At 36.4% G+C, this 26,025-nt stretch overlaps 1 protein-coding gene across 1 annotated transcript in view; it reads left to right on the forward strand.

Moving 5' to 3' along the window:
- Positions 1-26,025, forward strand: part of slc43a2a (solute carrier family 43 member 2a) — a 39,876-nt gene that overhangs the window by 7,580 nt on the left and 6,271 nt on the right. The window contains 2 exon segments of the mRNA NM_200251.2: positions 673-901; positions 2,648-2,667. Coding sequence (NP_956545.1) covers positions 673-901; positions 2,648-2,667 — 249 coding nt within the window.

Consider the following 26,025-nt stretch of genomic DNA (forward strand, 5'->3'; position numbering starts at 1 on the left):
GCTCTACAAACACAGCTCATCTGATTGTTGACTATACACACTGGAACAAATATCCATCACACAAAGTCTCTCTGTCTCTACCCACCCTCTTACGTTCATAACAGCTTTCTCCATATGCTGCAAACAGCCCCATCCCCCCATCTGTTCGCCTCAGAACAAGTTATTCCAGACCATTTTCAAGGCTGTTGACTGAGATTAGAACAGCGCTGGAAAAACAACTTTCTCGAGTCTTCATGAACAAATTAATGAGACTTTCTGGAAGCCAAAGTGTGATTGTTCCTATAGTCAAAACAGCCTGCAGCTCTGGGTGAAAGAACAGGCTTCAGTGCTAGTCAAGCTGCTTAGACGTTGAAGGAAGGTGTTGATTTCAGGAGGTTCGAATAGACTCTTGTGCTATTTCTGCAAGTTGTTTACAGTCTTCGCTGTTTATTTGACCCTTTGCCCAGCATCCTGGTCTCTATGGGAGGGGGAGGTGATGGCGGCCACTAAATCTCACAAAAGTGTTTCCTGCAGCACTTCCCAGAGTGTCATATCTGGTTTCCTAGAAGACAGACTCCCGTAATCCATAACATTGTGCACGTGCCTGCAGAAAATACCAGCTCAGGCATGATTTTTCCATGAATTTAGTCATTAGATTGCTCAATTTGTCTCTTGCTCTCTCCAATCCTCCAGGTAACGGTACAGGGCACAACGTGTCTGAGAGTGAGAATGGTACGATGAATGCCACAAGACTTGAGGAGGAGGATAATCTTCAGATGAATGGCTGGCCCATATGTAAAGAGCAAGATGAGATGCTGAACCTGGCCTTCACCATCGGCTCCTTCCTCCTGAGCGCCATCACACTGCCACTTGGCATTATCATGGACAAATACGGCCCACGCAAACTGAGGCTGCTTGGCAGGTATAAAAGAAAAGTGTCTAAATATACATAGTATAGACCCAGTAAGCAAATTCATCCAAATCCAAACTGATTACATCAGAGTGAACAGTGACTTGTGGTCAGTTTTCAGTGAATTATTCACTCTTTCGCTTAAAAACATTGTAAGAGTTTTGAATGATGAGGAGTATAAGCAATCCATACAGCTGAATGAATGTTATATTTATGCACTGACAAGCCTTACTATTTCTATATTTAATCATTTAAATTAACTTTTATTTAGAGGGTGTTTTATTCCAGAGCATTTTTTTAGGTACAGTAGTAAACAGAATAGAGTGTGTTAGTAACAGAAGGTTAAGGCCCTGTTTACACTAATACATTTCAGTTTTAAAACGGCAGTCACATTGGCGTTTCACCCAGCGGTTTTGAACAGCTCTCTGTTCACACTACACAGCTGAAAACGCACATTATGTGACCACACACACACTCTGGCATGTGCTGCAGCGTATACGCGTGTCTGAGCTCCAGGCAGTTAGCGGGGACTTTGAGCACAGAACCCCTGCTGAGAGCAGTACACGTCAGACGGTTCATTAAGAGTCTACCACTGGATCTAATCTCACTATATTTGTTAAACGTGATCTTGTCTATATCTAACAACAAATTCCTCGACTTTGGTCTTTTGAATCTATGACTTGTTCTCAGGTAACGTGTTTTGGCTGAACGCAAAGATAAGTTCATATATTAATTTATGTAACCATATACAGTGATTCTGCACATTTGACTGATCGCTTGCCTTTATTTCCTATATTGTATAAACTTATTGTACAATATACTTTTATAATGGCCATTATGGATTATAAAAACTGATATTTAGCAAAAGACAGGGTATGTTTCATATTTTTCAATGAAAATGAAAGGAGGCAGTTATGTTATAGATATAAAAATGCATACAGTAAAGATGACGGTCATATAAATATGTAGCAGCATGACGCCTCAACATTTTTAGTGTCTGTTAAGTTAATATCAAAATGAAAATAAGCAGTTCCTTATATCATGTTTTCATTTTATTGTTAAGAAAATCAAACAATGAATGCAAATGACATTATAAAGTAGCCTACACTGTTCCCTTTGAAGATTCACCCAATGTATTCTCGGAAGTTTGTTTTCCACATCAAACTTGCAAAGTCTGAACTTAAGGAAAGGATGCAAGACTGGACTTTGTGTAGGCTATTTTGGGCTAATATTGGCTTGTATTGAGGAAAAAGCCTCCGTTTTCACATGTCTTTGTTTTCCCCCATCCACATTGACACGGAGCAGCAGCGTTTCAAAATGAAAACGGCCTTATCAGCATTTCCAAAATGCTTAATTTTTGGTGCTCGAAAACTCCGGGGTAGTGTGTACAGAATGTAAAATCACAGCAAAACGTATCCGTTTTAAGACGAAAACATAAGTCTTGATGAAAAAGATGAATAGACCTTTCTTGACAATGACTAATGATTTTGCTGACAACTCAGACAATAGAAGCAACAAAGTAAACAAAACACTAGTAATATATAAGTACTTTGACAAGTCCCTGTTGAACTAATGCATCGCACAATTAACATTCTTTTGAAGTAGATCGAAAATAAAATGTAGAGTGTAAGTGGGCGTAAAGTCCCTACAACTTTTTTCCATTGACCCCAGTTAAAAAGCAAAATCCTCTGTGGAAAATGTATAAAGCTTTGGATTACTTTGGATTTATAGTATAATATGCAATTTTTCCAATTTCAGTGCCTCGTTTGCTATCTCCTGCATCCTGATTTCATACGGAGCCAGTGATCCTCAAAGTATGTATGCTAATCATCTGAGACCGTTACTCTTAATACTTGCCACTGTTTAACCATCTTGTCTTGTTATTATTTTACAGATCTCTCCATCCTGATCTTCTTCGCTCTGGCGCTGAATGGGTTTGGAGGCATGTGCATGACCTTCACCTCGCTCACAGTAAGTGTTCATGTTGTACTTGCTGCGGGTCTCCACGGGTCTGCTCCTCAATCTTTTGAGCAAAGGTCGTGGCGCATTCTCACATGCTGGCTGCATGCCACTAGACTCAGTGCAGCTGAATAATGCATTGGTTTTCTGCTCCCAAAAATTGCTCCATCATCATTTATTCATCCTCAAAGATACATCAGCGGCCCACAGGGTCATCCTAGAAATTGGATTGTACTGACAAAAGATTGAGTTCAAATCTGTGTATGTTTTTAAAAAAAAAGCATCAAGAAGATCCCAGCAATGCCACAGCAACCATGTAGAAAAGCAACCAATCAGTTACACAACCATTTACCACCCTATCAATCAACCTGACAGGATGGCAACTATGCTATAGTGCCCTGGAAATCTGCTTGATAATGAAATAGGACATGACAATATGATGTATAACTCATCCACATTTATATGGCACAAACAATAAGAGTAGTGCAACACTCATTGAAAACAGTCATTGTTTTCAAACGAATCAAGCAAATGATTCAATGTCTCACTCTTACAAACACTGGTTGAATTATATAACTATATATGAATAGTTATAACTATTACAACAATTATTTTATAATATAACATACTCATAGGCCACTTTATTAGGGACACCTTACTAGTACCAGGTTGGACCCTCTTTTGCCTTCATAACTGCCTTAATCATTGGTGGCATAGATTCAACAAGATACTGAAAATATTTCTCAGAGATTTTTGTCCATATTGACATGACAGCATCATGCAGATGCTATCATCCAAATGTCAGAGCAGAAATCGAGATTCATCAGACTAGGCAACGTTTTTCCAATCTTCTGTGGTCAAATTTCGGTGAGCCTGTGTGAATGGTAGCCTCATTTTCCTGTTCTTAGCTGACAGCAGTGGCACCCGGTGTGTTCTTCTGCTGCTGTAATCCCTCTGTCTCAAGGTTCGACATGTTGTGTGTTCAGAGATGCTCTTCAGCATTTATTAGTTGTAACAAGTTTTTTATTTGAGGTACTGTTGCCTTTCCATCAGCTCGAATCAGTCTGGCCATTCTCCTCTGGCATCAACAAGGCATTTGCGCCCACAGAACTGCCACTCACTGGATATTTTCTCTTCTTTTTTTGACCATTCTTTGTAAACCCTGAAGATGGTTGAGCGTGAATATTCAAGTAGATTAGCAGTTTCTGAAATACTCAGAGCAGCCTGTCTGCCACCAACAACCATGCCATTAGAAATTTGCGTTAAAAAATAATTGGACAGGTGTACCTAATAAAGTGGCCGGCAAGTGTATAGTATAATATAACATAATATAATATAATATAAAATATAATATAATATAATATAATATAATATAATATAATATAATATAATATAATATAATATAATATAAAAATATAATATAATATAATAATGGTCCTTTAGTATCTAAGATGACTAACATGACATGCTAATTCAAAGATGACAGTTTGTTTAAAATGTGCAAACAGAGTCAAATTACCACTAACAGAACATTCCATGTCAGTCATTTATGGAAATGTTTTAGTGTCTTTGAATGCAGCTGTCGAATGCAGCAGCTCAGTGCCATTGTGTCTCTGCACGTGCTTTTGCAGTTTCGGTGATGAAAGCAAAACATCTGCAGTTCATCGGGTCCGTATTGAGAAACATCACCAGGAGATGTAAAGAGAGAGGAATGGGTTGAAGTAAACAGGAAGCTGTACTCATAGCCAGCTGACGCGTAGGTGCCTCTTGTTACTGTGCTGGAGTTCAAAGCTGATGGCACAGACATTTTTTCAACCAGTTTCTCCACTTGTGTTGTTGGTTGTCTGTCCCGGGTTCTTGTGCTGCTTTTGCAACATGTCTCAGCCTGTCTGGGCAACTCTGCCTCTGTTTGATACACACTCACAGACAAAGAAATGAGCATGCAGAGAGTAGGAGCACGAACTGACATGCATGAGTGCAGAGTGGAACAGTACAGACTGTTATCTCAGCTGCCGGGTTCTTATGACCTCTCCCAGCTGTTCTGTGTAACTGTGTGCTTTACACTGCTGGTTGTTGTGACGAGAGATGATAACATGAGGCTCACAATTTAGACATCTGTTATTTTGCTGCCTCTCTCAAGAGCTGCATTACTGCTACTCTTTTAGACTTATTAAGAATCCTTGCTATGTCTTCACGGTTACTTTACACATAGCTATGGTTTGGCATTTGAACAAATATGCAAACGTCAGTACATAACTTGGATGCAGATATTAAAGGGCACCTATTTTACACCTTTTACAAGATGTAAGATAAGCCTTTTGTGTCTCCAGAATGTGTCTGTAAAGTTTCAGCTCAAAATACCCATCAGATAATGTATTACAGCCTCCAGAATCTGCTTCTTATCATGCATTACGTCAGATAAACAGCCGTCAGTGATAGAGACAGACTCGGATGAAGCTGAAATACAGCTCATTAGTCAATATTACTTGGTAAGTTTATTTGATGTATTTGTGGTGGAGTTTGTTTAAGCCTTTCTAAAATGATGAGTCTCACACAAATGCCGTTTGCAGTACACACACACACACACACACACAGACATATTAGCATTTACTGACACCATCAACAGTGATGATTATAGCCGTTAAGAATTAGATAGCGATTTTACTGTCTTTATTACAAACATGCTGAGTTTTAAAAATAGTTTTAAACTTAAAAAAATCACAGAGAGTTGGAACAGATATTTTAATCCCAGTTAATTTGCTAAATAAATGTTCTGTGGACATGTGTATACATGTTATTATATAAACATGGTTGAATTTTATCATAAGGTGCCTTTTAAGAGGCCATGACACCCCCCACTTTCGGTTAAAGTGTACTTCAGAATTTTTTCAAAAGATGCATGATTAATGTGGGTGGAGCCTCGCGAGCATCGGGCAGGAGTGGGCGTGGCCAGCAGGGGAGAACGTGAGCGAACGAAGCTAGCTCACAAAATGATACAAACCGTGAGGAGACGCATGAGCTTATAGTTTACAAAGTTAAAATGCTAAGAAATGAACAGTGATTTAATGCCCTGCTACATTTGTTATTCGTAATTTCATATACACATAACCACAATTTATATCATTATAATGATAAGTGTGTTCATGTAAACCCTATAAATGAGGACTTCTCCCTCAATCCCCGTATCCAAGAGACTCAGTGCAGCAGGTCTCCTGACCTGTCTATTTTAACCGTTAGCCGTGCTGGTAATCTGGAGGATTTAGGCAAACACAGCAGCACAGTGATGTGTCTGAATGTGGACGAACTCCTGATAAAAGACAGCGTCCGCCATTCTCTAATTCTCGTGCTGCTCTCCCGACAAAAATGCTAGCAGCACACACACAGCTTTGCTGTATGATCGGCCCTGACAAGATCGCGGGGGAAAACATGCAACAAACCCCGTGGATCATGGAAACAAACGCATATGAGCCTTCATGAACGGCTAAATACTGTGTGCCCGTGCCGTGGGTCCGTGACGTGTCTCACAGCTCAGGCTTTTCTCATAGGATAAGAAACTCCGCTATGAATAATACTGAGAAACCGACGCGTCATCATTGCACTTGCAGTACTGTGCTACGTCGCCGATTTTGATCCCGCCCCAAAAATCATTTTAAACACGGAAGCTGAAATTTGCTGACAAAAGCTCAAAATTATCCAGTTTTCCCCACAATTAAAGCTGACAGGTGCTAACATTGTCTTAACTGATGCTCAACACACACAAATCTGTTAATATAAAAAAAAAGTTCTCCAGGGTGTCCTGAACCTTTAATAGCGAAATTAAACTTGCTCTATACTGCAATATTGCACAAACCATTCTCAATTTTCTATTAAAGGGTCAAAAAGAACAAAATCGTCACCTCCTGATTTACTGGAGAGACCTTTGTTCATTGTCACTTATATTAAACAGCCAGAAGTGATCCCCAGAAAAGTTATGTAGTATTACCCTCGCAACCACTTAGAACAACCCAACAACTATATTATATATAACAGTGGCAACCCCATGGTAACATCCTAACAACAATAATCTAGTAGTTTCAAACCAAGCACCCAAACACAATTTGAAGTCAGGTGATTAGGTGAAGCTTGCCGTTTCGACTTCTTCCTGTTCCTCACGTTCTTGTCTCTGTCTCTTTCTGTATGCACACTCAGCAGTTTATAGCACAGCTGCTGTAAGAGCTTATGTTTCCTCCTAGCACACCTCTGATGTTTTCCCAGTACACTGACTCAGCTCTCTCTGGCTAATGGCTGTGCTGTCCCCAACCCCCATCACTAGCAGCAGCAGCCTCACAGCCACCTGACTCACTGTCTGACCTCAATCCTTCATCTGTCCATTTCTACAGCCCTTTCCCTTCTCCCGTTTTAGCTCTCTGTCTGCCTCTGATATATGTCACCCCTCTGGCTGTATGGCAAGCAATCATCTTTATATGGCGTTCACAACACTAGAATAAATGTAAATAAATAGCATTTAAAAATAAATGATTAAGGTGTTGTCTAAAATAGATCTTTCATTCATTCATTTTCTTTTCGGCTTAGTCCCTTTATTAATCAGGGGTCGCCACAGCGGAATGAACCACCAACTTATCCAGCATATGTCTTACGCAGTGAATGCCCTTCCAGCTGCAACCCATCACTGGGAATCTTCCATACACACTCAATCACACTCATACATACGGGCAATTTAGCTTACTCAGTTCACCTGTACCGCATGTTTTTGGACTGTGGGGTAAACCGGAGCACCCGGAGGAAACCCACACAAACATAGGTAGAACATACAACCTCCACATAGAAATGCCAACTGACCCAGCCGATGCTCGAACCAGCAACCTTTTTGCTGTGAGGCGATCTTGCTACCCACTGCGCCGCCGTGATGCACCAAAATAGACCTTTTCCTACTCAATTAAAGTAAATCAATATCAGAAGAAAGGCAGTGATTAAGTGATTGCAACACATCACACCTCAGCAACCATTTAGAAGATCCCAGCAATTAGTTAATTGCCTCGTTCAGTACATTAGCAACCATCCAGAACACGTTTTAGCAACATTCTGGCAACTACACAGCTATACCCTAACGGCCATCTAGAACAGCATGGCGACCAGACTACAATACAATAAACTACTATGCATTCATTCACTTTCCTTCGGGTTAGTTCCTATAATCATCAGGGGTCGCCACAGCGGAATGAACCACCAAGTATTACAGCATATGTTTTATAAAGCGGTTGCCCTTCCAGCTGCAACTCAGTACTGGGAAACACTCATACACTCTCATTCACTCTCATACACAATGGACAATTTAGTTCATCCAATTCACTTGTACCGCATGTCTTTGCACTGTGGGGGAAACTGGAGCACCCGGAGGAAACCCATGCAAACACAAAGAGGACATCCAAACTCCACACAGAAATGCCAACTGGCCCAGCCAGGGTGCTAGACACTGTGCCATCGTGCCGCCCATCAAAGACAATATTATTATATATTTTTATTATATATGTAATATTAATATATAATATTATTATTAGTTACTTAATGCATTTGTTTTATAACTGCATGTCATCATTTAATTTCTTAAAATCTTATCAAATAAAATTGCAAAATAAGAGCCATAGAATTTCTTTGGGCACATCTTGTTCCTCTCCCAGCTCTCTTTCTCTCCCAGCTCTCTCTCTCTCTCTCTCTCTCTCTCTCTCTGACGCACTAATGCATTTTTTGTATGTATGTGCCTTTAGTCCATTTATCACCCACTTCTTTAGGTTGCTGAGTCATGTGAGAAGAGTAGAAAAAAGGATTATAATGTGGGAATGAGAGTCTTTAGGCTCCAGAAAACATTATTAGATTATTAAAAAAACACTCAGACAAGCAGGCATCATTATCAGACACTCGTTCTCCCTGCTGCATGTCCATCAGAGACTGGCTGGAAATAACCTGTGAATGTTTTTTTTATTTTATAATTAGTCATCTAAATGCACCGGGCCACAGTCAGGCTCTTTCTGACAGCCTTATTAGGCATTTTGCAATATCAGGATTCGCTCAGCCTCTACTAGTTTTCACCAGCTTATACTTCAAGAGTCGTTCTTTCACTTCTCTGTTCGCATGTTCATTTCCTCTCTCATTGTTGTTCTCCCGTGGCAGCAAATATGACTGAGCCACTTCACCGCCCTAAACCCATTTACAATGACTCACCCACCGTCCTTCCTCTTAGAAAGAGCTGGGAAAAGGATTTGACAGCTTTCTGTGGTCATATGTTGCACAAACGGCGATGAGTGAAGCCAGATTTGTAACGAAGATCGGTGTGATTTCTCATTGAAACGTTCATTGATTTGTTTTCTTACAAAAGGCCCACACATATATCAGGTTTGACAGGTGTTTTGGGCAGAGTGAGTGGGAATTTTCTTTTTTGTTTCAACAGATCAATCAAGTCGCGCCCCGTGAGTTTAGTACACATTGATCCCAAGGTGAGCAAGCTTTTAGGAAGCTCCAGGGTAAAAACAGCACTGAGGCTGCATTTATACTAGTGCATTTTTTTAAACATTCTTTTTAAAGAATTCAATTAAAGAATTTTGGCACAAAAACGCTGATATCATTGTTTACATGTGAATACATCATTTTTAGAACAGTTTTTAGCATCATATACTTTATACGAGGTAAAGGGAAGACAAAAATGAAATTCAGGAAGAATAGGAGGAGAAAAATAAATAAACTGTGCTATTTCAAATGCTGCTATCTTGTTAAAGTATTCAATAAAAGGGTTCTATGGTTCATAAAAATACACTAGTGTATTTTTGTTTTAAAATGAAAACACTTTTCATCCAGACTAGTAATTTTACTGCGTTTGAGAAAAACGATCTCCGTCCACACTATACAGCTTAAGATGCATGACCATTCACTCACTGAGCAGGCATATTTTGCAGGTATCTGTACTTGCAGACTACCGTTTGTGTAATGGTCATATAAAAGTAGCTTGACCATTCTGAGATGTTTGTGGATACCTCTGTTTTCAAAAAAAAAAGTTTTGCAAAATGGCTCCATTTACACTAGTGCATTTTTCTTTTTTTTTTTAAATGCCATTTTAGAATGGAAATGCTCCCTGTCCAGTCTGCCAGTTTTACTGTGTTTTAGAAAAAAATATTTCCATCCATACTGTGGTGTAAAAGGCATGAAATGTGACCATTCATACCCACTGGGCATGTGCACATTTTGCCGTTATCTATACTTGCAGTTTTCCCCTTGTGTAATGGTCATATGAGAGGGGTTCGAAGCAGTGAACAATACACAGTAGTCCAGAAGACCTTTCAGGAACCAACTGTGGATAGCCATGCCTCGTTTTTCAAAAGTCTGCATTTCAGTCCATCTATATTGAAATAAAAAACCCAGCATTTTTAAAATAAAAAGGGGGTCTTCAGCATTTTCAATACAGTCCATTTTTGGTGGTCAAAGATGCAGGAGTATAGTGAGGATGCCATGCATAACAAAATGTACGCTTTAAAAATGAAAATTATTTAAAAATAATTTTAAAAATGAGTTTAAAATTATTATAGTGCAGTGCAGATAATCTCACACCTATGGTTTAACATTTTATTAGTTGATTCAACCCAAATTTGGGTCAAATATGGATGAAATCAATCAGTGGATAATTAAAAAAATCTAAAATAATTTATATTTGAGTTTACACTTTATTTGTTATTGTGAACAGTTTGCACATGGTTAGATACCTGTTTTTAAATGAATAACATATAGTATATAAACTATAGATATAAAGTAAACAATATGGCATTATACAGAATTATATTCTGATAGGTTGCACTTTAATATAATTAAACTAAACGCTGTTAGAATTGAATGTTTTTACACTAGAACATGCATATAAAGTTTTAAAATATTGAATAAAACATGCAAAATATTTTGTATATTTTTTAAAATATTTTTATATTGTGTAGTTAATCTAGTGTAAACAAAAAATCTAAATAAAGGCTTCTGCAATGCAAAGAACACTTTTTACATGCATATTCAATTCGGTTTGGGATCAAATCGTGATATATTAGGAGTTTAAAGAATATAATAGAATGTCTAACACATGTCAGAAAGTTTCTTATGCTTTTTGAAATGAACAGTTTGACTACAAATACTTTACACCCCTTCTTACACCCCTTCCACCAAAATTAGAAATTATTTAAAATGTTTTTCAAAGATGCCATAGTGTTTGGGTGTTTCCCAGTATTGGGTTATGGCTGGATGGGAATCCGATGCATAAAACATATGCTGGGAATAGTTGGCGGTTCATTCCACTGTAGCGATCCCTGATAAGTAAGGGATTAAGCCGAAGAAAAATGAATGTATGTATTTCAAAGTTATGGCAGTAATAGTTCATGTTATGACAGGTAAACATACAAATCTCTCTCTCCCAATGGCCAAGGCTTCAGAACCGCTTTGTCTCAGTGGATGTACAGTAATCCATACATTATCAAATGACATAAAAAGTTGGTTTCCAACTTTCAACATTTTATTTCAATCCCCATCTGACATCATTGCAGCAGGAACAAGACAAGACAGACTATGGCGTTATAATGCGAGATAAGTGTAATGGCAGCTAATGAAAGGGCCTTTGTTGCTGTGTGTCTTTGTGTCTGACATCACGTGGCCAGTGGCTGTTGACCGTCTGAGCAAGCAAAAGAACACGGTATTGTTGAAACAGTCTCTTGGGTACTTCACATGTTGCTCAACTCCATGAAAAAGCCATTCCTCTGTCTGTCCGGGCCGTCATGTGGAGCTCGGTTCATCGCTGGCCCTCTTCCACACTACATTCGCCAGAGCTGCTGATCTGGGTGTGTGTGTGTGTGTGTGAGGGTTATTGTAAGTGTCGTTTGGGATGTTTTGGCTCTGAAATGACCTTTACTCTAATTAGAGGCTGTGAATGACGTCTGGCTTGAGTTCCAGTGGAGAGCTTTCCCTCATTCTTGTCTTTTAACAAGCTTTTTGGACGGCAGAGTAAGCAGGGAGGTGGAAGATGTCCAGAGAGTTCTTGGAAAATCTGTGTTGATGTTGAACTGTGTGTTGTGGAGGAAACACACATTAAGACGATGGCGGCTGTCAGCAAGTATGACAGAGATGTTAGACTTTTATATTCAGAGAAAAACCGAAGATATTATATTAACATTTTAATTATTATACTAATATGTAAAATGTACTCCTTTTAGCTGTATAAAATGTATTTAATAAATAATAAAATCTGTGATGTTAAAGCATAACAGAAAAAAGGACATTATTGAAACTAAACACTTGTTTCACAGTTTGGTTCGGTTACGAAATAGTGAAAATAGTGAAATAGTGGCTCGTAAGTGCTGCTGTACTTCGGTGTCAGGGAAAAACCGACCCAGCAAACTCACAAGCAGTGAATTGTGCACAGTTGTCTGCTTTTTAAATAGTTGGATTGTTACATTACTTCCCCTCATATTGTTCGCCACAGTATTCTACCGCGGCATTGCGTATATGTGATAAATGACATCAGTACTTAATAACCGGTTATGATCTATTACTGAACCGATACTGAATTATCCGTGTCTACATCGCGGCGATATATATATACACACACAGTTGAAGTCAGAATTATTAGCCCCCCTGAATTATTAGCGCCCGTTTATTTTTTTCCTCAATTTCTGTTTAATGGAGGGAAGATTGTTTCAGCACGTTTCTAAGCAAAATAGTTTTAAAAACTTCTTTCTAAAAACTGATTTATTTTATCTTTGCCATGATGACAGTAAACAATATTTTACTTGATATTTTTCAAGACACTTCTATACAACTTAAAGTGACATTTCAAAGCTTAACTAGGTTAATTAGGTTAAATAGGCAGGTTAGAGTAATTAGGCAAGTTATTGTATAACGATGGTTTGCTCTGTAGATTATCGATAAAAAAATTAGCTTAAAGGTGCTCATAATTTTGTCCCAAAAATGTTTTTTTAAAAATTAATAACTGCTTTTATTCTAGTTGAAATAAAACAAATAAGACTTTCTCCAGGAGAAAAAATATTATCAGACATACTGTGAAAATTTCCTTGCTCTGTTAAAAATCATTTGGGAAATATTTAAAAAAGAAAAAAAAATCAAAAGGGGGCTAATAATTCTGACTTCAACTGTATATATACAGTATATGGCAAACACAAATGAGTATATTGTACCAACAATAAAATAACAATAAAATATTAATAAAAATAATTCATTTAAATTATTTTATAAACTTTTTATTGATTTGTTTTTGAAATAATTTTTTCACTTTATTTAATTATTTAAGATAACTACAAATAAACATTATTGCTATTTCTACCTCATGGAAATTATTAATATTTAGGATACATTTTAATCTTCATTCATTCATTTTCTTTTCAGCTTAGTCTCTTTATTAATCAGGAGTCGCCACAGCTGAATGAAACGCCAACTTATCCAGCATATGTTTTACACAGCAGATGCCCTTCCAGCTGCAACCCAACACTGGGAAACACTCACACACTCTTGAAAACACTCACACACACTACGGTCAATTTAGCTTATTCATTTCACCTGTATCGCATGTCACCTGTATCGCATGTGGGAGGAAACCCACCCTAACATGGGGAGAACATGCAAACTCCATACAGAAATGCCAGCTGACCCAGTCTTTCTTGCTGTGAGGTGATTGTGCTACCCACTGCGTCACCGTGCTGCCCATATTCTAATCTTATTAAATATAAATGTATTTTTTTATATATTTTATTTTTATGTGTCATGCATAGTAATATTACATTTCATACAGATTTAGATTTTTTGAATCTTAATTTAATTTCGAAGTTCATTTAATCCTATCATCTTATTTTGATTATGAATGTTAATTTAGAAAATTATATTAATAACACTAATTATTAAATGTAAAAATAGTTTATTTAAATGAATAACAATTAAATGACAGAAGTTCAGCAGCATGTCAGTGAGGTTTGAGAATATGAAGAGTACATTGTGTCTCTTTGTGGCTCATTTCCTCTTCTGATCTTCTATCTGCAGCGCTCTGACTCTCTTCCTTCCACTGTATTTGGACTGTGCAGCGTCTGACAGTTGTTTACCCTGACACTGCACTTTAGAACAGTCAGTGCTGTTCTCCTCCACCAAATAAGCATTACACAAGCTTCTCCAGTGTCTCTCATTGCCAAAAATATTCACGGCATGCAAGCCGTGTCCCCCCACCTACATGTTGATCCCAGCAGAGAACATCACTGCTCCCCTGATATAATGTTTACTTCATACCCGCTGCTATATCAGATGTGTTTTTCGTTTCAAACAGATCCAGTTACAAGTTCTCTGTTTTTGTTTTGCTTGTGTTTTATGCTCGCAGTATGGATGAATCTATTAGCGTTTTGTGCTATTATAGAGACTAAAGAGTTTTTAATCTCTCTTGTAGCTTCCCAACATGTTTGGTGATCTCCGCTCCACTTTCATCGCACTCATGATTGGCTCGTATGCTTCATCCGCTGTCACATTCCCAGGAATTAAGGTAAATCTGAAAACTATGTTGAACTTATTTAAAATACAACAAGTTAAAGAAGTAGATTCGGTATTGATCAAGTAGAACAAGTAAAGGGAAAATGAGTAAACGATAAGAATTGTTTTTTATTTTCTATCCCTTTAAATAAGAGGTAATGATGGCGATTGTTGCTCTGTCAGGTGATTTATGACCTTGGTGCTGCTTTCATCACCATCCTCCTGGTGTGGGCTGGCTGTGCCGGCCTCGTCTTCATCAACTGCTTCTTCAACTGGCCACTCGAACCCTTCCCAGGACCCGAGGACATGGATTTCACGTATGTATTGCAGAAAATGAATAAAAGGAAAAAAATGTAAATGATAAGCGGTAGTAAATAAAAAAGCAGAATTGTTGATACTGTATGTGTAATCTATTACTGGAGGTTCATCAATAGATCAGCCAATAACTGATAACAACCAAAAATAAAACATTTAAAAAAAAGCTAACTTTCATGGCCAATTATAATAGAATCTTGGGGTGTTTTCACCTGCCTTATTTAGTTTGGTTGAATGACACTAGAGTTCGTTTTCCCTCTCTTCATTTGGGCAGGTGTGAATGTAGCAATCGCACTCGAGTGAGCACTAAATGCAGACCAAAAAAGCATACAGAGACCCCCTTGAAAAGGAGTCTTTCAAATGAACTCTGGAGCTGTTTGTTTGTGGTGTGAGAACATGATCCGAACTAGAATAGACCCAACTGTAAAAAGTACTGCGCCTTTTTAGATTAATCCTGCTGCTGTAGTCCGATGCACTGTGCATTATAAGATGTGGGGGAAAATATTTGTTGACTTTTACCAACAATTTTAAACAGATAGAGAGAGAGAGAGAGAGAGAGAGAGAGAGAGAGAGAGAGAGAGGGAAAAAATAATTACCTGATGGATCGTCGCAGTTTAGCTAAATAAATTCACGCCTCCTCCTGAATTGACTTGCGATGCACCTTCACCGTTTGTAATGCATTAAAACATAGGTTTCCAGCCGCTTCATTCTCAAAATGTATATTGTCTAAAGTGATGTAAACAATTTATATAGTATACTTTGACCAGGGATACACTCAACAAGCGCAGTCGTCCCTCCGTAGTAAAAAGCCACATTGTGTGTCTGCCGGTTTGTTTACTTGTGGGAGTTTCATTGGCATTTTCCCGCACGTTAATTCTGACTAATCAAAAAGCAGTTTAGGAAATACATTCAATAACATCTGGCTAATGAGTGATGTGGATTTTGTCAAATGACTGCATTTTGGTTCTTTTCAACTGGTTCCGACTAAAGTAATCAGTGTGGTGAGAAAAGGACCCAAAAATGGCAGAGATATGCTACGATGTATCGTTTGTTGCCCTTGGTCCAGACCAAATGAACCGAACTAAAGATGTGAATGCATTTTAATTCAGACCTTAAGTTTAATTTTGATGTCAAAACTGTGGTTTGTACTACTAAAAGTTTGTAAGGTGGAACTATTTGTTATGAGTAAATGTGATCACAAATTAGTTTCTTTTTTTTACATTCAGTCAATTTTAATATGACATAATATAGCTCAAAGTCATAATCAAAAACAATGCATAAAAGGCAGAACCATCAAACTATCGGTAATAGCTAATATCACTCTGAATAATTGGTTATTATATTGAAGAGTTTTTTTTTTTTATGGGAGCAATTCTAGCTAAAACCAAAATTAATTTTAAGATTATAATCACAGTAACCTTGCTTTCCTACTCGCTTGGAAGCATTGTAACATGAGTTTGATTATTCAAGATCTGCATTTTGAAATACCTGGTGGAAATGGTTGTCTCTCGGATCAGATCAGGTGTAACCAGAGCCCTTGTCTCTTTAACAGTGTGAAGATCAAGTTCAGCTGGCTGGGCTTTGACCATAAGATCACAGGGAAACAGTTCTACAGGCAGGTGACCACCGTCGGCCGGAGACTGAGTGTGGGCAACTCCATGAAGACCAACCCAAAACAACTGGCCACGCAGGACGGCAATAAACTCTGCCTGTCCACCCTTGATCTGGAGGTCCAGTGCAAGCCTGAGGAGGAATGTGAGTATCGTCACTAAATGGTTTCTATTGACCGGTCTTGATAATCTGAAAGTGAAAGCTTAAAATGTAACAAACATCCAAAACAATGCTGTCTGATGGGTTAAACACGCTTTTAAGGAATGTGTGTACATATGATGGTATCATTATCAGCGGAGAACTCATGAAGAGTTTTGAAAAAGTGTAAAGGAATCAAAGAAGCGTAGCACAAACAAAACATGTTACAAGGAAAAGCATTTCTGATGCCTGAAATGAAATTTAATGAGCAAAATTGTTGACTACAACGAGACAGAAACAGGTATGCTTGAGCATTCTTTTTTTGTTTATGCTCACGTCCTGTGACATTATGTCCTGTTCTTGTTCTCTTTGGTCTAAGTTGCATTCATATTTTTAATGAACCACATCTGAGTTCATTTGGAAGCAAATCGAGACCCATTTTTCAGCATATTTGGGGCTCACCAGAGTTAAAATGGCATCGTTCACACTTATTCAAATGATCTGCACTAATAGATCTATAACACCAGAGTATATGTTCATCAAGCCAAACATGCCAACACACCCTAAAGTTTTTGTTTTTTAATTCATCTTTATTTCGATAGCGCCTTTACAATGTAGATTGTGTGAAAGCAGCTTAACTTAGAAGTTCTAGTAAACTGAACCTGTGTCAGACCAGTTTTCACAGTTGAGTTTCAGTTTAGTTCAGTTCAGTGTGCTTTAAATTTCACTGCTGAAAGTCAAAACACTCAAGAGCAAATCAACCAATGCGCAAATCCACAAGTCCCCAACCAAGCAAGCCAGTGGTGACAGTAGACAGAGGAAGAAACTTCACCATCTGACAAAATAGATCCTCTGGCCAAACGCCTTGTGCAGAGCTGAAGTCTAGGCATACATTCATCTTGGAGAAGCTGCAAGTGGGAGAGGTCACCAGCTGGTGTACAGGTTGGCCCTTTAGGATCAATGCAAAGACTCGTCTGTCACTGGGGTCTCATGATCACCACAGCAGCTGCTCAGGATACAACCTGGTCTAGAATTATGAAAACCTCTGGAATAATAAAAACAGACTAACATAAGCGCAGACGCCGTTCACATTATAAAGTCTTGTAGGAAGTGTTCCCGGCTCCAGTTGCCCTAAAGAATGAAACTAACAATCCTTTAAAAGATTTGGATTTCAACAGCATTTGTGTTTTATGTGTATGATAATGCAGAGAGATGTGCCTTTAATCTAGTTTTAATGTGTACAAGTTTGGCAACAATTTTAAGCTTTACAGATATATGAAATCTGGCCTTCAAATGACAGGTTGCTATCAAAACAGCTTTGGTCTGAAGTTTTAAGCAAAATATCAACACTTAAGAAAAACTTAAAAACATTATGATATACTTCGTAAATTTAATTAACTTAAAATTATTCATATTAATTAACAGATAAACTAAAAAACAAAACAAAAAAATGAGGTAACTAAAAAAAAATATTGTACCAGCAATAAAGTCTAAATAAAATAATTCTTGATTGAGTTTATTTGATTATTTATTTATGCATTTATTATTATTTATGAATTATTATTTATTATTAATTATACATTTTATTATACGTTATACAATATTTAATTTTATTTATATATTTCATTTTTATATGTTATATTTTTAATTGTGTCATGCATAGTAATAGTTCATTTCATACAGATTTTCATTCTAAAATTTTCTAAAAGTTCATTTAATCCTAATATTTGAATTCTAAAAGTTATTTTCTACAAATATATTAATCACAATAATAATAATTAAAGGTAAATTAATTAAATTAAAGTTCAATCAAATCAATAATTTTTAATAGTTTATTTGATAATAATAATAATAATAATAATAATAGTTTTTAGGTAACTGTTGATAACATCTGGTAAAAAAAAAAAATCCAAATTACAAGTATCTTCATTAGTATTCTGACACTGTTGGATTTCACTGTAAGTGTCATTTAGGGTCAGAGATACTGACGTCACTGCCAAGCAAGAGATCTTTAATTCAATTTGATCATTCATTATTAAGGCATAAAAGTGATTATCGGATTACCAAAACTCGTTTACTTCCATCGTTGTAATGCGTTAACCAAAGTCTCAGTTCATCAAATTCAAGTGACTTATGCAATCCCACAATCATGCATATTTCATCCAGAAGCAGACAGAACACAGAGAGACTTGGCTCTCCCCGACGTTCTTCCTCGTCACTGCACACCAATCGCCATCCAGACACGCAGACAGGGGGCGATGCTAATGAACGCTTCCCAGTAAATCCCCTTTACAGTAATGGGGATTCCTTCATTATCCATGAGCCTGCTTTCTGACATCTGGGTGTTCATGCTGCGTTTGCACTTTGCTTCTACTAACCCAAATCTGTGTTTCGCAATTATTCCAAATTCACCTCAAACTTGTCAGAGTAATGGCTAAAAGTGAACTCACTCCCCACCGGCTCCCTTTTTTAGGGTTTCGTGACCCTCGGCGGGGCTCCTGTATGGGCTCTTTTGTAGCAAACGGAGCATGCAATTGATTGAGACTGCGTTCCTGGAGGACTCTGGGCATGGGGCTAAATTTGGCAGAAGGTGGCAAGGGAAAGGGCAGATACATGAGGAGCTGTTGGAGACACGCAGCTGGAGATGTTGAAGCATTAAAGACTGATTCATTTACCGCCCCGTGTTTCCATTACCCCGCTCAGACTGGAAAGTGTGTATGTGTACTCATAATGAGGCCATTTGTTTGTGTATGCACATTGCTTTCGGAGCAGATCAGGTGGCTTTAGCACAGATTCCCCGTGCACCAGGTAACTGCACCATAAATACATTCTGTGGAGTGAAGCGTGTATTTAGGGCTCTAGAATTAGTGGATTATTAACAAACGCAGACCCCCAGGCCTCTGTGTTTGTGTGCCAGGCATTGAAGAGTTGCCTGGGTTGTTCTTCCATGCACCTGTAGAGTTATTTTCCATCTGGACATTCCTGTTGCTCTACTCTCGGTATATTGCTGCTCTCGGTTGATTTGAAGTGCTTCTTTTATTCTCATTTATTAGCTGCTTTGGATAAAAGCATCTGCAAAATGAATAAATGTAAATAAATGGTCAAAGACACTGGAGGATCATGCTTTTGATGAAGGTGACAAGCTTTCCTGTGCTTTTCAATGGAACAATGCATGTTGTAGGAATATAATGAAAAATGCTGCTTGGGGTCATAAATATTTAGCCTTACCTGCCAATTGCAGAGAAAATGTACATATTTTTACTGCCTATCAAACTGTAATATGCATTATTTTATTAAAAACATTATTATTATTAAGGGCCAAGCACCAATTAGCTATATGCACACAGACTTTTAATTTTCTGGCAGGCAGCCCAAGGCTTCCAGTGAACTGTCTTTGCATTACAAAATTGTCACGTTTAAGATCTGATTTCTTCAAAAAAAAATCTTCACCGCCGGTTAGATATACGATATGAAGTGGGTCTCATACCGGACAAGAAGCACTGCAATAAATTCCACCCCCTCTGCCATGTCTTTAAAATATGACAGTTCATTTTATCCCAGTATTTTTAATGGAATTTCTGTGCTAGCCTGTTGCTACTGACGGCGCTAGTCATTACATGGTCTTTTGTATCGTTTTACGATTGAACAGCTAAATGAATGCTTAATTCTATTTAACTGAATGTACTGTAGTTACATTACAACATCGATGCTGTAAAAACAAACTTGTAAAATTGAAAATAGTCACATTAGGCTTTCACTGGGAGTTTATCATTGGCTTTAAAACTCTAGCTGTGCATAGAGCCCATTGTTTTCAATTATTATTATTATTATTATTATTACGCCGAAATTTGAATGGCAGCCTATAGATCTGTAAAAGGAAAAGTTTTATAATTTAGCACAATGATAGAAGGCAGTGTCAACATGAACCACAGCAAACCTGAAGTCTCTAAATCAAACTCTCTAGGGCCACCACTTATCCAAAATTGCAAACTTTGTATGCTAATGACTTTAAGGTCGTAAATTAAATTTCCTCTGAAAAATCGTAAGGTTTTTCTTTTTTTCTATTTTGAATAGTTCGTTAAATTTATTTAAAATCATCCTTGAAGGTTTGTCCTGTTTTGACCAGAATTGGCTCAGATGACATCACAGGCTAAATTACTGCAATGGTTTGAAGTATTAAACCAAACAATTGTGTGATCTAGACCTGACATTGAACAAACCACATCAGTTTGCGCCACCTTCTGGGTAAAATTGACAAACAATTTCAATTCTATAAATAGAAATCACACAAATTTTATCAAATGACTTTTAAATAGTTTTTACTATTGTCATGACACTGGTCTTGTTAGATTACTTGGATCATGCTAAGAACATTGATATCATTTAATGCCTAATCGTCATGTCATGTTCACCATATTGGATTGTTGTTTTGAACTCTCCGTAGATTGTTAGTCTAATTTCTATAAGAATCTATTAGATTGTTAGTCTAAAGTATAATAATAAAAATTTGTCAACTTTTTATTAAAAGTACAAAAAAATTTATATTAAATAAAAACACTATAATACTATTGCTATTAATACTATTAAGTATTTCATAATATTAATTTATATAATGACAATAATAAATCTATCAAGCAGAACAAATAGAGGAAACATTATTATTATTATACATTATTATTATTATTATTGTACAACAGTAAAACCACAGAGCTCATTATTTTGGCAGGAAACTGCAGGGAAATGTCAGATTCATTGACTGTGAACAAAGACACTGAAAACATAAGCTCCTCGCGTCAAAACATCACAATGCTGCCCTTCAAATGACATTTTTATATAATTACAGTGAAGTCTTTGGAATTTCATAATCTCTGTAAACCAGTTCAGGCACTTTTAAAATTCATCCAAAAGTAATTAACCATCTGACATTTATTTGGCAAGGCTGATTTTTTAAATGTTATTTCTGTGATGGACAAGTGTTCATTTGAGCTCTTGTGGCCATTCAATCACAATTATACATTTATGAAGTGGATTAAGTTGGAAATTTGAATTATACTTGTAACAAAAATACTAACAGATATGTTTAATGCTTGTGTTTTTCAGCCCAGTCCTTCATGCGGAGTATCTTCAGCCCTATTTTCATGCTGAGCCTCATCACCATGTGTGTGACTCAGCTGCGCCTCATCTTCTACATGGGGGCCATGAACAATATCCTGGAGTCTCTCGCTGATGGAGACCTGACCAAAGGTATGAGTGTGACAAACATTCAAAAATGTGTCTGACGCTACGGGCTAACAGCTGTTTCTGCTGCTCTCGTGCTCAATATCACCTTTAGAACAGCAAACAGAGCAAAGTCCTATTTATTTTCTCCACAGAGTTTTTGCTTCCTGTATAAATACTGCCCCGTCCTAAAAAGAAACAAAAAGTCTTGATTAAATGATTGAATAGATTTAAAATTATATATTTTATTGGATCTGAATACATTATGTATTTTGTTCTACTATATATTTTGTTCTAATATATATTACTATATATTACTATGTACTACATACTATATATTATAAATATATATATATATATATATATATATATATATATATATATATATATATATATATATATATACACACACACACATACATATATATAATTAACAAATTATATTAAGTGTAATTTATACATAAAATTCATATCTATAACACTTAGATTATATTTATTATATATTATATATAGACTTCATATTAAATACATTATATATTTTTATTTTTTGATGTCAGTGGATAAAATAAATGGGAATAAATATTTCCATAACTAGTACTGCAGGGCGCTCTTGTCCTTTCTCTCCTACTTAAATGTTATCTAATGACACACACATGGTGATCGTCTGCTAACACTCTTAATCACGTGTTTAATATGAACCTGAGTGGTCGCAGAAGGTTCACATTGTTAATTCCTCACTGTCTGTCTCTTGTCCTCTGTTTGCACTCTCTCTTACGCTGCTTGCTGTATTTTCAGTGGAGATGATGGAAATGGGTAAGACTTCTGGCCAAATCAGCTGGATCTTAAACTCTCCCCTTTTCACCCCACACCTGAAACACTCCGTCCTCCTCCACCTTCATCTCACACTGATTTATGTTGACATGTGAAAGCATGAACCCGGCATTTGTTTGTTACATATGTGTCAGAGTCATTCATCTGTCCATCTAACCTTCACTTGAGCAAATCATGAAGACTGCTGTCTGCTTTGCTACCATTATACACTTTGTGAGACAAATAATGTGTTTAGATCTTAGAATAAACAAATGAGCTGAATTAATTTTATAATAAGTTACAGGGTAGTTCATATAGGAATATGTATTTATTTTGCCAGTTTAATTTGAATTGGTGCCTATAAATAATTTAACACTCATTTTTTAAATACATATTATTTTATTATTGATATAATATTAAAGTAAACATTTATTTGACATCTTTAAATTAATTTGACATTAGGTGCCTATAAATAATTATGATTTTAATGTAGATGTTTTGGAGCCAGGAGAAAAACCCTTCAATAGACAAAAGAATAAATCAAAATAATTAAATATTACACATTTTATTATTAACATTTTTACAACTATATATTTTTTTATTATTTCTGTGATGCAACCTGAATTTTCAGGATCATTTCCCCAGTCTTGAAACTCCAGAAATCATTCTAATATGGCCATTTGCTGCTTAGGTAACATTAATTAATTAATTTGTAAAGGTTTTTAATGAAAAAGTCAACATGAACAGCATCAACTTGGAAATATAAAACTTTGGTTACATTATTAATGTCTTTTGGTCAATTTAATGTATGCCTAATAAGTAAAAGTATTAATTACCATCCAAAAAAAAGTGAACTATCCCAAACTTTTGAATGATTGTGTTGGTTTAGAAATATACATACAGTTGAAGTCAGAATTATTAGCCCCCTTCGGTTTTTTTTTATCTTTTTTTTTATTTTTATATTTTCCAAATGATGTTTAACAGAGCAAGGACATTTTTATGTATGTCTGATAATGTCTGATAATATTTTTTCTTCTCGATAAAGTCTTATTTGTTTTATTTTGGCTAGAATAAAAGCAGTTTTTAATTTTTTATGAACTATTTTAGGGACAAAATTATTAGCCCCTTTAAGCTATATTTTTTCTCGATTAATCTACAGAACAAACCATCGTTATACAATAACTTGCCTAATTCCCCTAACCTGCCTAGTTAACTTAATTAACCTAGTTAAGTCTTTAAATGTCACTTTAAGCTGTATAGAAGTGTCTTGAAAAAATATCTAGTCAAATCTGTATTATTTACAGTCATCATGGTAAAGATAAATCAGTTATTAGAAATAAGTTATTAAAATTATTATGTTTAGAAATGTGTTGAAAAAATCTTCTCTCCGTTAAACAGAAATTAGGGAAAAAATAAACAAGCGGTCTAATCATTTAGGGGGGATAATAATTCTGACTTTAACTGTATATAGAAATTAATACATTTTAGTATGTTAAAAGGTCGTTAATATACAAATACGTTTTTGTTTTGCCAGTTTGATGTGAATTAGGTGCCTATAAGTAATTTAACACAGATTTTTTTTACATATGATTTGACATCATTAAATTAATTTGACATTAGGTGCCTATAAATAATTATGATTTTAATGTAGATGTTTTGGAGCCAGGAGAAAAACACTCCAATAGACAAACAAATAAAGCAAAATAATTAAATATTTAGAAATCATTCTAATATGTTGATTTGCTGCTTAAGAAACATTAATTAATTAATTATAAAAGGGTTTAAATGAAAAAAGTCCACATAACCACTGTATACATTAGCAAATATAAATCTTTGTTAGCATTATTAATATATTTAATGTCACTTTTGGTCAATTTAAGGTATGACTAATAAGTAAAAGTGTCAATCGGTGAATTTTGTTCCTCGCCACTGTTGCCAACTGGCTTGCTTGGTTTGCAACTTGTGGATTTGCGCATCGATGGATTTGCTCTTCAATGTTTGGACTTTCAGCAGTGAAAATTAAACCACACTGAAATAAACTAAACTGAACTTAACTCTGAAAACTGGACTGATGCAGATTCAATTTAATAGAACTTTTATGTGAAGCTGCTTTGACACAATCTACATTGTAAAAGCGCTATAGAAATAAACATGAAATGAATTGAATTAAATAATTACCATCCTAAAAAGGTGAACTATCCCAAACTTTTGAATGGTTTTGTATGCTCAAAAAGTATATATAAAAATTCCACTAGCTTCAAAGTTGGCTCTAGCTGCATGGTTCAAGTCGTTTTTAAGCATATGTGTAATGTAAAATCTCAATTTATTTTCCCTCAGTGAGCACATACACGTCTATCTTCGGCGTGCTGCAGTTGCTGTGTCTTCTGACGGCTCCAGTGATTGGCTACATTATGGACTGGAGGCTTAAAGAGTGTGAGGAAGAAAACGAGAAACAAAGCGCAAAGTGAGTGTAACCATGAGCCTATAATGCTTCTTTCCGACACCCACCGCCATCCAATTCAACCTGTAATTATTATCTGATTACAAGCTTAATGTGCCATCGCATCTGCAGTAATGCACACTTTGCTTTTCCATCAGGGATCCCACTCAGCCAAAGAAACGGGACAGACAGATCCAGAAGATCAGCAACGCCACCCGTGCGTTCATCTTCACTAATTTGCTGCTGGTCGGCTTCGGGATGACGTGTCTGGTGCCTAATCTTTATGTCCAGGTAAAATGAGAGTGAAACATGAGTCTGGTTTCCTGCAGAATGATATTGTAGGCAGCGGATGGTGAAGAAGTGCTGCAAAGAGGGTTGACATGTTACTGCAGTGAATTGATTGGGAATGAAGAAGCTCAACAGCGCCTCTCTGTGGCAGCATGAAAAGCTAGATTGTCTTTATGTATTAGGAAAAAGTACAAAAATAAAATGTTTTTGCTCTGGAAGAGCATTGAGTAACTCCGCTCTCTTGTTTTGCTTGTAGATTTTGTCCTTTGTGTTGCACACAATCGTGAGAGGCTTCATTCACTCTGCAGTTGGCGGTTTGTACGCTGCTGTGTGAGTATGCTTTTGTGTTTTTGGTGCTGATTTTAACCATGATTAACCCATTACCAGAATAGATAAGAGTAAATATGTAAAAATAGATTTTTGACTTTAAAATAGATCTTTGCAATCCTCAAAATACACATTTTTATTGAATTATTTGTGAAGATGTGTAATATCATATTTAACTTTTAAGTTAAGCATTTTGTGTTGTGGTCATTTGGGGCAACGTGGAGTACCTTTAGGTGACAACGTATTTGTAAAATGATCTATGAAGTTATTGTTTTGGAATTTTGGGAAACATATTCAGCCTCATCTGCATATTCAGCACTGGTTTTTGTTGCTGATATATATTCAGTTTGAAATGTTTTACATAGTAATGTTTATGTTGTTTTGTTAAAAATACATCCCATATTCACAATTTTAGACTTAATTTTGATTTTGAGTAGTCAGGAGTTCAAAAGAAATGTAATTAAAGTTCATTCCATTGAGTTTAACACTG

Source organism: Danio rerio, chromosome 15 (assembly GCF_049306965.1).
Source record: "Danio rerio strain Tuebingen ecotype United States chromosome 15, GRCz12tu, whole genome shotgun sequence".
NCBI lineage: Eukaryota > Metazoa > Chordata > Actinopteri > Cypriniformes > Danionidae > Danio > Danio rerio.